This window comes from Quercus lobata, chromosome 11 (assembly GCF_001633185.2).
Source record: "Quercus lobata isolate SW786 chromosome 11, ValleyOak3.0 Primary Assembly, whole genome shotgun sequence".
Classification (NCBI taxonomy): Eukaryota; Viridiplantae; Streptophyta; class Magnoliopsida; order Fagales; family Fagaceae; genus Quercus; species Quercus lobata.
This window is the reverse complement of record NC_044914.1, coordinates 4,761,054-4,777,054: the sequence shown is the minus strand read 5'-3', so window position 1 is coordinate 4,777,054 and position 16,001 is coordinate 4,761,054. Positions and strand designations below refer to the sequence as shown.

The 16,001-nt window shown below is 34.2% G+C and overlaps 1 protein-coding gene and 1 pseudogene across 4 annotated transcripts in view; one reads left to right on the top strand and one right to left on the bottom strand.

The window, feature by feature from the left end:
* Positions 1–1,258: 1,258 nt before the first annotated feature.
* On the top strand, positions 1,259–12,024 carry LOC115968493 (pentatricopeptide repeat-containing protein At2g34400). Of its 3 annotated transcripts, none has more exons than XM_031087903.1 (6): positions 1,259–2,311; positions 2,653–3,715; positions 5,452–5,531; positions 7,963–8,324; positions 8,703–8,816; positions 11,942–12,024. In XM_031087903.1, exons 1-2 carry the CDS (start codon positions 1,392–1,394, stop codon positions 3,650–3,652), a joined length of 1,920 nt encoding a protein of 639 aa, XP_030943763.1. In that variant the 5' UTR covers positions 1,259–1,391; the 3' UTR covers positions 3,653–3,715; positions 5,452–5,531; positions 7,963–8,324; positions 8,703–8,816; positions 11,942–12,024. The 3 variants fall into 3 exon arrangements, with proteins under 3 accessions (XP_030943763.1, XP_030943764.1, XP_030943762.1); XM_031087904.1 differs by lacking the exon at positions 11,942–12,024 and adding an exon at positions 9,012–9,099; XM_031087902.1 differs by lacking the exons at positions 8,703–8,816; positions 11,942–12,024 and having other exon boundaries at positions 7,963–8,453.
* LOC115968492 overlaps positions 11,449–16,001 on the bottom strand; it is a 19,150-nt pseudogene continuing 14,597 nt past the window's right edge. The window contains exons 5-10 of the transcript XR_004086749.1: positions 14,950–15,198; positions 14,707–14,844; positions 14,053–14,380; positions 13,638–13,840; positions 13,348–13,544; positions 11,449–12,446 (exon numbers count right to left, since the gene is read on the bottom strand). The product of XR_004086749.1 is annotated as a putative inactive cadmium/zinc-transporting ATPase HMA3 (transcript). The remainder of the gene's footprint in view (positions 12,447–13,347; positions 13,545–13,637; positions 13,841–14,052; positions 14,381–14,706; positions 14,845–14,949; positions 15,199–16,001) is intronic.

Genomic DNA, 16,001 nt, shown 5'->3' with positions numbered 1-16,001 from the left:
TAATAAAATATTTGACTAGGACCCACCACAATTAAAAATGAGGGTGTTGTGAAAAAATTGTGAAATTTTGTTGCATCCATAAAAATTTTCTAATTTTTATTATTGTTATTTGGGCTTTTTTTTTTTTGGTTTAAGGGGGTTAAGGATTATGGTTGGGGGGCCAATATTATTTTTGTTAAACCAAAATTTTTGGGGTTCTCAAGTTAGAGTATTTAATATTTTTTTTTTAGGTAGACAAAACATAAATATATATTTTGCAAGTCAAGGTGCTCATGTGAACATGCCACTACAATGATTGTATTTTTTTAATTTTTTATTTTTACTATAGGCTAAGATATTAATTGATTTGAGGTCTTGAGTTAAAAGCCTTTATTAACACCTTAAGACACTAGAAATTCTATTCCTAAGAGACATGAGACTACATATACCGAATTTGAAAAGGTTTGAACACTTAGCATAAAAAGAAAAACAAATCAATTGGTTGGTGTATGCACGATTTAAATCTAAGTCTTATTCAACAAGTAAGGGTGTGTATGAATTGGGATGAAAAAAATCCTATCAAACCCAACTCATCATAGGGGTCCAATCCAATCCAGGGTTGGACAAATTTTTTTGTTTTATTTTTAATAATTAAGCATTAGAACAACACAAACACAAATAAGACCGAATTTATAAATTTTGTTGATAATGTATCAAACCAACACAAATAATCAAATCAAATAGTTTTATTTGTTGCCTTTGTTCTATCTCAACTCATTTTTTTTAAAGGAAATATCTCAACTCAATTGAAAAGCACAATAAACATGACCTAATTTTATTATTTTATAGTTAGTAGAATATAATATAATTCCATTCAAACTCCGTTGATAAACAAAAAGGTATATAATATATATTTTTAAATATATATTAAATATATTTGGATTAAGTTGAGTTAAGTGAATTTGTGAATATACTATCTCGCACACAATCCAACTCACTAATTTTTTTTTCCAACTTAACCCAACCCATTACACATAAAAAGAAAAACCCCTATCAACAAAAAGACAACTGAAATATTAGTAGTAAGAATGTTCACAATCATCAAAGCACACGCTTGGTGTGATGATCACTCCACAAGTATAAGTGTTTGTGGGGGGAAAGGGTCGGGGTTCAAGTCTCTAGGAAGAAGTTTCATACACATATACACTTAGATTAGGCTAGAGCATAATTTTATCTTGTATTAAAAAAAAGAAAAAAGAAAAAGAAAAAGAATAGAATGTTCACATTCGCAGCTGCTGGAGAACGGAGAAAGGAGCGAGATTGGTCAGTGAAAATGGAAGAAGGCATGCAAATGCAATGCCTATAACATAACATAACTTAACTACGCTCGCCCCCAACCAACCCACACAATAATGCTTAGGAAAAAAGCTTCTTCAAACACCATTTCCCGCCACCTCATTTTTCGAAAAACCTACGTATATGCAACAAAGCAACAACAACAACAACAACAACCTCTTAGTGAAACACTCTTGTCTCTGTCGAAAAAATGTGTATCCATCAAACAGTTACAACAAATACACACCCAAATGCTCATCAACTCCATTCACAAACCCAATTTCCTTCTCTCCAAAATCATTGGCCTCAAACACTTCTCCTATGCTTCCCTTCTTTTCTCCCATATCCCTCAACCCAATGACTACGCTTTCAATGTCATGATACGTGGCCTAACCACCACATGGCTTAAATACTCTCTTGCTCTTGATTTTTATTACCGCATGAAGTTTTTGGGCCTAAAGCCGAATAACTTTACGTACCCTTTTTTGTTCATTGCTTGCGGCAACCTTTTCGCGTTAAATCATGGCCGGGTGGCTCACTCGTCTGTATTTAAAGTTGGGCTGGACAGTGATGATCATACTTATCATTCTTTGATCACTATGTATGCTCGGTGTGGTGAGTTGAGTTGTGCACGGAAAGTGTTTGATGAAATTACTGAGAGGGATTTGGTTTCTTGGAATTCAATGATTTCGGGGTACTCAAAGATGGGGTATGCTGGGGATGCGGTGGGATTGTTTCAAGAAATGAGGGGATTGGGGTTTGAGCCAGATGAAATGACTTTAGTGAGTGTTCTTGGGGCGTGTGGGGACTTAGGAAATTTGAGTCTGGGGAGGTGGGTGGAGGGGTTTGTAGTGGAGAATAAGATGGAGCTGAACTCTTATGTGGGTTCTGCATTGATTGATATGTACGGAAAGTGTGGCGATTTGGTTGCAGCAAGGAGGGTATTTGATAGTATGGCAAAGAAAGATGTCGTCACATGGAATGCCATGATTACGGGGCAAGTAGTTTTTTCTTTAAACTTAATATTATTGTTCCTTTTAGACATGATATTATGATTTATGTTTTAAATATCATCTTTCAAAAAGAGTTACTTTATTCTGTTGTTCTTTTTCAATCATTTGGGTTTGCATTGTAATAGTCTCATTTGTGGCTTCATTGTTATTTGCACGGCAAAGCTATGCCCTTGATGGACAAATATGTGGAGATTGGTCTTATTAAAGTTACTGAAAACTAAGCTTTCATGAATACATTTTCATGAATTCAAATAATATATCTAATACTAGTTAGATGTTTTATTTAGGTTCGTAATTAAATTATAATTTATACTATACATGACAGATATGCACAAAATGGAATGTCGGATGAATCGATAATGCTATTTAACGGCATGAAAGAGGCAGGTGTTGATCCAGATAAAATCACATTGATTGGAGTGCTGTCTTCATGTGCCTCAATTGGAGCCCTTGACATTGGGAAATGGGTTGATACATATGCATCAGAAAGAGGCTTGCATCATGATATTTATGTGGGTACTGCACTAATTGATATGTATGCCAAGTGTGGGAATTTGGACAATGCACTAAGAGTTTTTGAAGAAATGCCCCAGAAAAATGAGGTCTCTTGGAATTCAATGATATCTGCATTTGCTTTTCATGGGCAAGCGCAGGCTGCCCTATCATTATTTAAGCGCATGACAAACGATGGTGGAGCTGCTCACCCAAATGACATCACTTTTGTAGCAGTACTCTCTGCATGCGTTCATGCAGGATTGGTTGATGAGGGTTGTAATTTTTTTGATATGATGAGTTCATCTTTTGGTTTGGTCCCGAAAATTGAGCATTACTCTTGCATGGTTGATCTTTTGGCACGTGCGGGACGTCTCTATGAAGCTTGGGACTTCATTGAGAAGATGCCTGAAAAACCTGATGAAGTTGCATTGGGGGCTTTGCTTGGTGCCTGTCATAAGCGCAGAAACATTGATATCAGTCAGCGGGTTGTGCAACTGCTTCTGGAGTTGGAGCCTTTAAATTCTGGAAATTATGTGATTTCATCAAAGATATTTGCAAATTTGAAAAGGTGGGATGATTCAGCAAGGATGAGAGTTTTAATGAGGCAGAGGGGTGTCATGAAGACTCCTGGTTGTAGCTGGATTGAGGTTGAGACTCAACTTCATGAATTTCATGCTGGTGATGGTTTACAACATAATTGTAGAGAGATTTATGAATTAATGGATCTGCTTTATGAGGACCTGAAGAGGGAAGGTTATATTCCAATGATTGGTGAATTTGCTGAACAAGGAGTGGAAGAGGCAACGTTGTTACAGAGACCGATGAGTTAAGAACTTGCTTTACTTAGCAGTCTTCTCAACCAAACAATATGCTTGGAGTCACCATGTTTTCAGGTTGGTGATTTAGGCAACTTATCTTTCCACTATTATATAGCTGTTATAATTTATCAAACAAAAGGAGAAGTTTTGATATGCTGACAGCAGACATGTTTCCACTCTTTAATTTCTTTTTGTGCCATTTTGCTGACATTTTTAAAGATAAAACAGTAGGTAAATTGTCAACATTGCAATTCCTATGAAGAGCATTTTCCTACCCAAGAAAGAAAGCTAGGAATTTTGGTTTTTTTAAAATAAATGGAATATTAAAAATGTGGAAATTTTATTGTATTAAGTAATGTTTATATTCTTTGCTGCAATGTCATTAAAATTTTGAAGTAGTTAGAAATGGATGAATCCACTTGATCTTGCAATTTAAAGAAGCCACTTTTTTTTGTATAGACCAATTGTGCAAACTTGAGAGTAGAAGTTACTCTGGGCATTTAATTTGTCTCTCAGCCAATTTGGCTTCCCAGGATACAATTGGTTGATCATTTCTATGTGCAGTTTGTGTCATTCCCAAGTGCCATTGACCTTCTAAGTGGGGAGAGAGAGAGAGAGAGGAGGGCCTACAACTTCTGTAATCTGTTTGCCATTGATCATTTATGCTTTATCCATTTATTTTGGGAGACATTGCAGCTCCCTGTTACTTGCAGTGCCAAGTAATGTATTCTTGGTTTATTCATTAATTTCGGACTCCTACTAGATTTTCTATCTTAGGTTTGTTGACTTTACGATTTAGTTCTTCTAGTAAACAAACAAGTCAACAATAGCTAACTAATTTTGTGATAATTTGTTGGTGATATTACTTGTCCTTAATCTCCAAAATAATATTTAGGGGCCTTGCTGTGTATCTAGGAAGCACGAACACTTCAGTTGTGGTGTTATAACCGTGTTGGACACTTCTGCACGTGTCCTAGCTGTGTCATTTTTTTTTGGGGAAAAATTGTGGGACACAAAAGGTACACTTATATTTAATTTTGTTTTTTTAGTTTCAATCTTGAACATTTACCTAGTTATCTTTTATTTAATCTTTTGGATATTATTCTTAGTTTGTATTTTAATTTCTAAACATCATTTATTTGTCATGAATTTGCTTTATTATCCATTATTGCTCTTAAATTGATATATGTTTAACATTATATGAAAAAAAAAAATGTTTAACAATATTTAAAAATAAAAATAAAAATATATTTAATAATTAATTAATATGCGTATTCCTGCCATGTCGTGTTCTAATTTTTCAAAAATTATCGTGTCGCTGTATCAGATTGGTACCCATGTCCACGTCTGTCTGTGCTTCCTAGCTGCTTATATATTGTTAGTTGTCCTCTGTGCATGTTCTCACAAGTGTGCACCCGTGTGTGTGAGCCTATCTTGTTTACATTGAAAGTTGGTTTATACTTGCTTGAGTTAATCTTCTTTGTCTTTTTTCCCTTAGCTGGGCAGTTATTGTGCATGCTTAGAGAAATGCTTAGATGTTATTATTTGTAAGCTTCCTTGGGAAGTGCAGAACAAGTTTAAGTCTTAAATCACTCAAAGAGGAGCATGGCATGGTCAATTGAGCTCTGCTTTTGTTTTTGACTGATTGCATCTTTTTAATTTTTCCATCAAGGGAAAAATTCTCTATGCAACTGAAATTAATTTTGTTCAAGAGCTGAGGTGAATGAACTTAGAATTTTGAGGTTTACTTTGTCCTTTGTTTTTTTTCCAAACTGTTCCCTTTATTAACCGACTGTTCTGACTATTTTCAGGTTGGAGAAAAATCCGTGTTGACATGACCAGAAAGAACGGTATCAAAATGCATTGTGTTGGGATTTAAAAGAACAGAATGGTGAGCAAAGATGCTATCTACGGATTGGATTTTTTTCGCTGTTCTAGCCAAATGGTTATGATCCTCATCTAATTCACTATTATGCATTTTACTTTGCACCATATTTTTATGTTTAACTAGGGATCTTTTTAAGGATTTATAGAGTGTCTAATAGGTTCGGTATATATCTATTTGGTTCTTGTTGGACACTTGTCAGAAATCTCACAAATGTTACGTACATAATGTGTTGAGCTTTCTTTATAAGGGTGAAACAAACTTAACAACGTGTAACTTTTCCAATTTACGATGAGCAACCAGTCAATGAGAAGGATATGTTGTTTGGAGAAATATTGTGAGAAACTTGTAGCTTTCTTGGAACAATGTGCTATTCAGTTTAATAAAGCCATGCTCAAATGCTCATTATGCTTCTTGAAAAGTTCAATGATCTCAATATGTTCAATTATGCTTCTTTTTTCTTCTTCAAATTAGTGATTCCAATGACCATTCTTTGAATTTTATGATATGTGGACCACCAACATAACGTTGAGTATTTTTTTGTGAAGTAAACAAAGAAAATTGACCTTTCTGATATATATTTAATTTTCTGCTAAACGCTTTTAGTGTTAAGTGTTAGGATATTAATGTATTAGTGAGGGGCACAATAGTGATTTTACTAATATATAGTGATTATTGCAGTTAGAATGGTGGCCTTCATTGATTTACAAAGCTATATATCATGATAGTGAGTCACTATCAGCGAAGTACTTGGAGTGGTGAATGGGGGAATATTTGTAGTGTGTATGATAATGAAGTTTCTAAGAATGGTTTCATTTTGTGGAGCAGGCTGTTAATGTTAGGTTACTTAAAGAGATCCAATGGAGGGGGTCCATTTCATGATAATGATTTTGTTTTTCATGAATCTAAAGGTGTACATGGTGCCACATCATTTCAAATCTCATTCCACCAAACAAGGAGTGATAACTGATTCTAAAAATGACTTGACATTTGCTCTGCTTTAGATTTGTGAAAAACTAAATCTTCAACTTGATTTAAACCCTCTCCATTTTAAAAACAAATGCTGAGGATCCTTTTCCAACTCAAAGATGGGTTTTCTATTGGATGCAGTGTGGTAGTTTTAGAAAATGAAAGATCTTTGCGCCTGTCACAACTTGAGGAAGTGTTAGTCATGTTAACTTTACCCAAAACGATTAGTCAAACATGAGTTCCATGTAATTACTTATGGTTATGTAGCCCCGGTCAATCTAGTACACTGGATGTTGGACATAGTTCATACCTGCACAACGCCTTCATAGTCAAAATCTTATACAAATCCAGACAATATAAAATATTACAAAGCTAAATTAAATGACTCCATTGAGCAGTCTTGGGTTGTACAGGGGCTTGTCAGGTTTCGGTTTGAGGAGATGGATTAAGGGATTGTTTTTGGAGATTAAGATGAATATGAACTAGTGGGGAACTGACATTAATAGATATGTATGACAAGTGCGGGGATTCTTTAGGGAGAGGAGGGTCTTGGGCACTGAATTAATCACATTGAATGCCTTGATAAAGGGTCAATTTGTTTTCTACTTATATCATGTTATGATGTATTTTGAAGATCATATATGAACTTGACCTCTTCTTATTTTTGGTTAACATAAACTGGAGTAAATAATCTGCTTTTAGGATATTGAAACTATTTTTGTTTCCATAAACTTAGATTTTCATATATTCTTATGAACCTAACATCTTGTTTTTACCTCATGCTATGTTGATATCAAATCTACTAACGTGTCATGCTGTTTTTATATCTAAATTTTCTATTTCTCTGCAGTTTCTGTACTCATTATGCTAAGGATCAACTTAAACACTATAACTGGGGCCTGAGTACAATGTTTATGTTTTTGGATTTGGTAAAGAAACATACTCACCGGGATGGTTTTTGTCAGTCTAGTTTCATATGAACCTCTTTTTTTATTTTATTTTATTTTATTTATTTTTTATTTTTTTATAGGATTAAATGGGACTCAATAAGATTTTTATATTGAAGTAATCTCCCTGCACACAATAGCCTGCTAGCTAATTCTTGTCTGCAGAATTTCTATAGTGTTGCTGTATTTCTGTTCAACTTGCCTTGGATTTTCTATTACTTGCTCCACTCTTGCACACTTTCTTCAATACTCCAATTTTCGTCAGCCTTCCATCAATTGACAATATTTTTCATAGTTTTTCCCATTTGTTTGGGTCAAATGATTTTCACTTTTCTTAGATTCGATACAGAATCTCTTATTTTGTTAATTTGCTCTCTTTTTTTGGATTCTTCTTCTGCTTCATTGTTCTCTTAATTTTTTTTTTCATATCTCATTTGGTTTCTCTCCTTCCCACATATTTTTCTGCATGTGAATCATCTCTCCTATACTCTATGCATGTTCTCAGTGAATTATTTAAACAGGTTTTCAGGGACAAATTTTGAAGAATAAGAGGAAGTCAAGGCATAATCGTTGATTTCAGATTAGTTTCTTTAGTGAGGATAATCCTTTCAATGTCTAAGGCTTTCAAAGCAAATAAGGTAATGAACTGCTAATGTGGCTGACTTACCAGGAAAAATTATGCTTTAGGACGGCAAAGAGTCCAAGAGCCAAATTTGATAAATGGATCATATGGGAAGAAATTGGCATGGATTATACTCCTTAAAGGTTAGACATGGAGTTGACCAATGTAAGAAGATGAGAAATTTGCATGACTTAAATCTTTTCAATGGCAGCAGCTGAAGGGGAAATGGATCCAAAGTAGAGTATGCGGCTACTTTGAAGAGTAAGTTAAGAAAGTAGCAAGGTTAACAGAATAAGAATTTTAGGCATGTATTAAAAAAAATTTGTTAGGATTTTGTAAGAAACTTGGCAGCTTTGACTTTCTTGTAATTGCTCTATTTTGTGTTTTATACGGCTTTTTTTGTGATGAATTATCAACATTTCTTTTAATCTTTCTTAACTTCTTCAAAGCCTTAAAGTTCTTAAGATAAAAAGCAAAGCGAAATCTGTATGCCTCTTTAGAAACTGAATTAGCATCTACTCAATCACAATTTCTGATAACCTGTCTACAAGTTAGTCGTGTATTGCTCACGCTTACCACAACATTGCTCCCCAGATTGCTCTCAACACCCTCTTATCTCTCTCTTGTTTGAAATCTTAGAAGCATTCATAATTATGGATTCCACAAAGGCAGCAGTGCTACTGTTACAGGCAGTATTGATGGTTGAACCATGTTGTGATAGCCATAGGTTGCCGTTCTTCTAGCTGAAAAAAGGTACTCTCTCTTTCTTTTTCTTCAAGTTTAAGATGATTTTTTTTGTCATGTACAATCATCTTTTTTTCTTTTTTTCTTTTTTTTTTTTTTTTTTTTTTTTGAGATAAGTGATATTATTTTTGATAACAATATCTTAATTCCATGTTCACAAGCAGTTTGAAAAAAGCCTTGAGTCATCTTTTGTTCTTTCTATAGGATTCCTAATACACGTGGTAAAATCATGGCTCTCGTATGCTAATGGAGCTTGAGACTGTTCTTAAACTTAGTTACTACCATTTTTCTTAAATTGGGAATTATAGATTGTGGAATTTTTTGATTGGTTGTTGAACAATGGGAGAATGTATTTTGAAAGATGATTTGCTAGATGATACAGAGATGTCATGTTTGCTTAGTAGGCAACTAAGACTAGCACTATGTTTATTTCAAAGAAGGAAGAAATTGGAGGGACACAATGAGATTTTACTTCAATTTATCAAAATATCTAGACTAACGACAATGTTGGTTAGACTTCTCTTGAGGAGCAAACCAATACGGCTGCTGGTTCTAAATGTTATGGCATTAGACAATAAAGGACCACAACAAATTACTCTTATCATCTCCAAAAGAGTTTTTACTTAAATTGTTCAAGATTTATCAAACTTTTTACCCAGTCATTCCCATTTCTTTCAAAATCTTGACTAAATGAAAACTAAGCAAGATAACTCTCCTTTTGTCAATACTATAAGAATTGAACTAACTGATGGAATTCTCTTTGTTAGGTGTCTTGCGTACATTCTATCAGCTTCATCTTAAAGGCCTTGAATATCATTTGAGAATTTTGTTAATTATATTCTATCATTTGAGGATTGACTATTTATAGAATTGAACAATTGTGGTTGTTTGATTAACTGATATTCATTAGTATTGCACGGGTTAGCAACTAATCTTTTCAATGGGATAGGTTGAGAAAGTAGCAAGGTTCATAGAATAATTAGTTCAGTTATGTATTAAGAAAATCTGGCAAGAAGACTTTTGTAAGAAGTTTGCCATGATTTTTCTTTATTTTTTTCTTGTAATCAGTCTTTCGATGTTTTATAAGGCCTTTTTTTGCGATGAATTATCAATGTTTCTTTGAAGCCTTCTTAAGTTCTTAAAAGCTTTTAATAAACTAAACAGCTAATTGAAAAAAGTTTCGTATGCATCTTTAAAAACTGTAATAGCATTTAATCACAACTGATGGTTGCACCTTGTGCTGCACTGCATCTGCTACCACATTTCTTGCTCTGAGATTGAGATTCACATTTTTGTTGACAACCTAGGACTTTCTGCTATCTTTGCAAAATTCTTGTCCATGCAATTAACTTCTGTTCAATTAGAGTAACTTGACCACTTAAGGATTACTGTACAGGTTTCATGGGCCCAAACCTGTTAAATTTTATGAATCACACAAGGCAGTAACTTATGTTCAAATTATATAAAACCGCACAAGGAGGCAGTAACTTATGTTCAAATTATATAAAACCACACAAGGCTGTAACCAGTTAAATTTTGGGCAGTAACCAGTTAAATTTTGGGTTTTATAAACCACATAAGGCAATGCCTATACAAATACTTAATACATGAAAGTAAACAACTAGCAGCACAAATTTGCAAACCAAGTAGTAAACCTGTTCTAATCATAAGCATGACAAGACTCCATACAACAAACCTGTTCACACACTACAATTAAAGACTGAATAATACATAATTTCATTTCATATCTCAATTCCCAAGCGGCACATCCAGGCTCATAATATGATAAAACCCCATCCAAGACATAAAAGTTAAGTAGGAAGTAAGAACCAAGAAAAGCTTTGGAATTGGCTCAACAAGAGTCCCAACTATAGGACATCACCATATGATGTCATTAGTGTTAGTGTCAATGTTAGTGAGCATGAATGCATCTACTTAATTACTTCTTACACTGTTTGTTGTCTGCAAATGACAAAATAAAGATAGAAAAATATTAGAGTTACAAGCTATTTTACAACATTTTCTACAAACTGCTGATATGATGAGTGATCTTCCATTTCTGATTTCTTGCATTCACTTAGGCTTTCTTCTTGATGTATGTTATTTTTTCAAGATGTACTTTTCATTCAATAAAACATTATTATCAATAAAAAAAAAATTGAAATACATACCTTTAATTTAAACAAAGTTCTCAACAATGAGATATGTTCAGGATAAAGTGAGACATTTGAGACATTTTATGATATAGTTAGCAATGAGAAGAGATGTCAACAAACAACTGATAAGAGATATTAGACATTTCAGGTGTGGGACCCATATGTCATTGAGACACAAGTCTCATGAAAGCGTCTCATACAAGAATTTTCCGTTATTCCCTCGTTACTCTTCTTTTTAATTTTATTCTTTTAAAATTTTTTTCTACCCTAATTTAATAAGCTCAAGAGCATCTCTCGAAGGCAAACACAAAATTTTCTCTATTTTAGAGAGTTTAACCATAAAATAGTGCTCTGACAGTCTCTCTAAAATTCATTTTTTTTTTTTAATGAACAGTTACTCTCTTCTATGTGCTACGGTTCATTAACAAAAGAATAAAATAGAAAAAAAAAAAAAATAGCACAACCAATTAAAATAGCACAACCAATTAAAATATTCAACTATTATTTCAACGGATACAAGAAACTGAAGTAGCATCTACTCAATCACAATTTCTGATAACCTATTAGTTGTGTATTGCTCAGGCTTACCACAACATTGCTCCGCAAATTGCTTGCAACACCCTCTTATCTCTCTATTGTCTGAAATCTTAGAAGCATTATTTACTATAGATTCCAGAAGGCCAGCAGTACTACAGCCACAGGCATTATTGATGGTTGCACCATGTGTTGTACCACATTTTTTGCTTTGAGATTGAGCTTCACATTTTTGTAGACAACAAACGCTGCTACTACTACTACTACTGCTTTGTGGTATGTTAGCAAACTTCTTGTCCTTGCAACTAGCTTCTGTACAATTAGAACAACCTTTACCACTTGGGGATTCCACTTCATGAATGAGTTTCTCACAGCATCCATCATTGCATTTTATTGCCTCATAGTCCCCATAATCTCCATTATAACCACCTTGCCCATCAACAGGATTTATGCTTTTGCCTTTCCCAAATAAAGAAGGCATGGAGAAAGTTCCACATCTTGATCTGGAATGCCCTCCTTGAAGTTTTGGTGTCTCTTGCAACAGTAACATGCTGTTGAAAATTACGACCAAGCATGTCCCAACATCTGTGAGAACTGATGCCCAAATAAGTGGATAACCTGCGAAGGCCAATGCTAAGATGGCACCCTTAGTTGTGATGGATACAATGACATTCTCAATGAGTTTCCTTAATGTCCTTCTCGCAAGTTTGATGGCTAATGGTATCTTCTGAATGTTATTTGACATGAGAATCACATGCCCTGTCTCCTTTGCAAGTGCTGATCCTGAAATTCCCATTGAGATGCCAATATCAGCTGCGGCTAATGCAAGAGCATCATTAATGCCATCCCCAATCATCACTGTTGGTCCTTCTTTCTTATATACCTCAATTATTCGTGCCTTGTCTTCAGGTAGAAGCTCTGCGTGGACAACATCTAGAGCATGGCCTAGCTGCAAAGAAAGTTTTACACATCTTAAAATAGTGTGTTCAATTTATTTGTGGACTCATGCTGCAAAGAACATGGCATGAATGGAAATAATAATGAAGTGACAAACATGGCTATGCCGAAGATTGTTGAGGACTAAATAATTAAGCAATTAGGTGGAATTGGAAACTTTTGGCTAACGGTTTAACCACATTTATATAGCTGCAAACCCATCAAGATCACATTTATGCCAAAAACATATGATGAAGAAAAATATAGGGGAAAATACACAAAATCTCACGTGGTTTCCCTGTAAAACATGAAATTGCTTTGAGGTTTTGAGTATAACACTTAACTCTTTGTAGTATTGTTTTATACAAAGGCTGTTAATTGCGTAACACTTAACCTCTAGAATCTTTTTAGTGTAGCTCAAAACTACCATGTAATATTTTATTTATTTATTTGATAAATACAATAAATTTGAACCTATGATGTTTTTTCCATGATGATTTTTCTTTATCATTAAGCCAAGAGTAATTGGTGTTTGGTATAAGCAAGATTCAAACTCAAGTCCTTTACTAAACGACGAGAGACTTTACCTGTTTAGTTGATTGTAACCTACAAAAGGCGCCCATGTGATATTGCTTTATGTGAAAATGTAGCTCTAAATATGAACACTTGTCATCACATGACCAATTCACTGTTGATTTTCACAGATATTTAACAACTTACACATAAAACAACACTGCATGGGTTAAGTGTTACATCCAAAACTTTCAATAGGTTCCATTTTTTTGGAAGAGAATCACATTGGGGGGGGGGGGGGGGGGGGGTGTATTTCTTCCAAAAAAAATATAATACCCAGTTATGGTTAGGTTGGGATGATTGGTTCACATGACTACCAACTTGAGCTGCTATATTTGTACCTGATCTTGTGCAAGCATGGCTGCTGCATGATTATCACCTGTAAGCATGACACATTTGATCCCCAATGATTTAATCTCTTCAACTGCCTCCATGGCCCCTGATCGACAAGTATCAGAGAGGCTGAATGTTCCAACTAGAGTTGCTCCACAGTATATATGTCCATTTGTTTTTCCTTCCATGTTTTGAAATTCTATTTCTAGTAACAAGCAACATATAAAACAAAGGCAAAATCATCAGTAACAACTGTAAGTTACTAGAAATTAATTTTTGAACCAAGAAAGAATTTCACCTGCTGCACACCCAGCTCTCAAACGAATTCTCCGGTTTCCAATATAGATATCTTTCCCATCAATCTTCCCAGAAACTCCTTCACCAGGAAAATTTTGAAAGTCTTCCACATTTTCGAACTTTGGTTCAATTGAATGTAGTCTTCCGTACTCAACAAGTGCAGCTGCCATTGGATGAATTGATTTACTCTCAGTGCTTGAAACCCTTCACAATTTTCATAAGTGTTTTTAGTTTTTAAAGTCACAAAATAGAAACTCTTTGAATTTCAAGAATCAATTTCCTTTCTGTCTTTTGAATATTCCTTCATATATACTCACTCTATGTGCGGTACAGTTGCAACTAATTATTTAGATACTATAGATTCATATATCTAATGTAAAAAGTGGTATGACCAAAGAATAAAGTTTCAAGTTTACCAGTAGAGTAAGGCGTTCAGGCTAACATCATCACTGATTACTTGAAAATTAGTCACCACAAATTCTCCTCTTGTTATTGTCCCAGTTTTGTCGAAAGCAACAGTCTTAACCTTTGCAAGAATCTCAAGATAATCTCCACCTTTGACTAGAAGTCCAGTTGTTGCAGCCTTTGAAAGTGCACAGAAATTTACAACAGGTGTAGAGAGGATAAGTGCACATGGACATGTGCTTACAAGCACTACTATTGCCAAATGAAACCAGTAATCTTCGTTAGGAAGTCTCAGTGCAGCCGGAATCACAGCAAAAGCAACTGCTATTAACATAACCACTGCAGAATTGAACATAGGAAAATGTGGATAAAAATTAAAATGATAGTACAAAAACTCTAACACAAGCATATATGTTTGTCTACTTGAGAAACCTCCAAATTACAAAGGGAAACAAATTGAAGATCTTTTAGCACAAGCATTTGAGGCTGTGTAGCTTTGTTCTACTATGACATCAACAAGCAGGTAACACCTAATTTCATAAAGATAAATGACTATTCTGTTTAATTAATTATGAAATCAATGGAGTAATGTTTTAAAATGAACATTTTGTCTTTCAAATAGAAAGAATAATAGCACTCTTTTTAGCGAGAGACAGGGGAATAACCAGGAATATAGTACTTTGCACAATTGTCAATGAATCTTTGAGCTCTGGACTTCTTGTTGTGCGACTCCTCTACTAGCTTTGCCATTCCTGAGACAAAAGAGTCTTTTGCTAAAGCTGTAGTTTTTACACTAATATAACCTGATAGGGAAAGAAGGAAAGAGAGGAAACTTGAGAACTGTAAGAAAAATATTTCAATTTCACCATTAACTGAAATTATAAAAAAGAAAAGGTAGGATATTTAACCATTTAGGTTAATAGTGCCTGCCCAAACAGTTGAGTCCAGTTCTTTGGTGACAGGAAATGATTCTCCAGTCAGCATTTTTTCATCAACTTCACATTTCCCTTCAACAACAATACCATCAATTGGAATAACATCGCCGGCTTTGACTGCAAGTTCATCTCAACAGCATTGACATCAACATGTTCTCCAGTTTCAGCTATTATGGCTTTTTGAGGAGCCATGCTTGTTAAAGATGACATCGTAGCCATAGCCTGTGAAGTGAAACATTGCAAATAAAGGACAGAAACTTGTAAACCAACGCTGAAATTGTTACAATGATAAATAACCACTTGTCTCTAAAAAATTGAAGCATTTCGAAAAAAGTGAACTTAATCATTTAATCACTATTCTAATGGTCAGGATCAAATCTCTAGTCCTCTAAGAAGTCATTGCGGATTCAAACAGTAGCTATCTACTGATAAACTATAACACTGAGACTCCCTAGAAGTCTGAAAGTGACAAAACATGCCTTGTTTCAAACTTCCAGCCATCAGTTTAATTTTTGTTTAAAGCTTAAAGATTCTTGTTTGTTTGATTATAGTGATTATGTTTCTTCTTTGTTTAGACAATTCCTTGCTTTTCACTAAATACTACTAATACAGTAACAAAGGTTTAAATCTAGGTACACATAAGCGAAGCTGTAAATTCTTTGAGCTGTTGCTTTGCTTCAAAGTTTTTGGATAAATTGTTCCCCAATAAATGGATGAAAAAACAAATGTTGAATTTTTCTGTTAGAGATATTATATGGACAGCCAAAATCATTGATGCTAAACCTTTTGGCCACGTGATTGAATTACAGTAAGAATCTTCAAATTCAATTCCCAATTAGAAGTATGTTGTATCATAGCAACTAAGTATTGTATAGCTTTAACCTTTAAGTGGGTTATTTCAAAGGCAATAAGGGCTTAAGGGGATCTTATTTCCTCTTACCATGGGTTTTTTTTTTTTTTTAGTTTGGTTTATTTATATTTTTTATTATAATTATATAGATTTTTTGACTGGATTAAACGCTGTT

Excerpts from the sequence above, each read along its gene's own strand:
- LOC115968493 (XM_031087903.1), top strand. The coding sequence starts at position 1,392 with ATGCTTAGGAAAAAAGCTTCTTCAAACACCATTTCCCGCCACCTCATT. Across the intron at positions 2,312-2,652 it reads TGGAATGCCATGATTACGGG|ATATGCACAAAATGGAATGT; the intron begins GCAAGTAGTTTT and ends TATACATGACAG.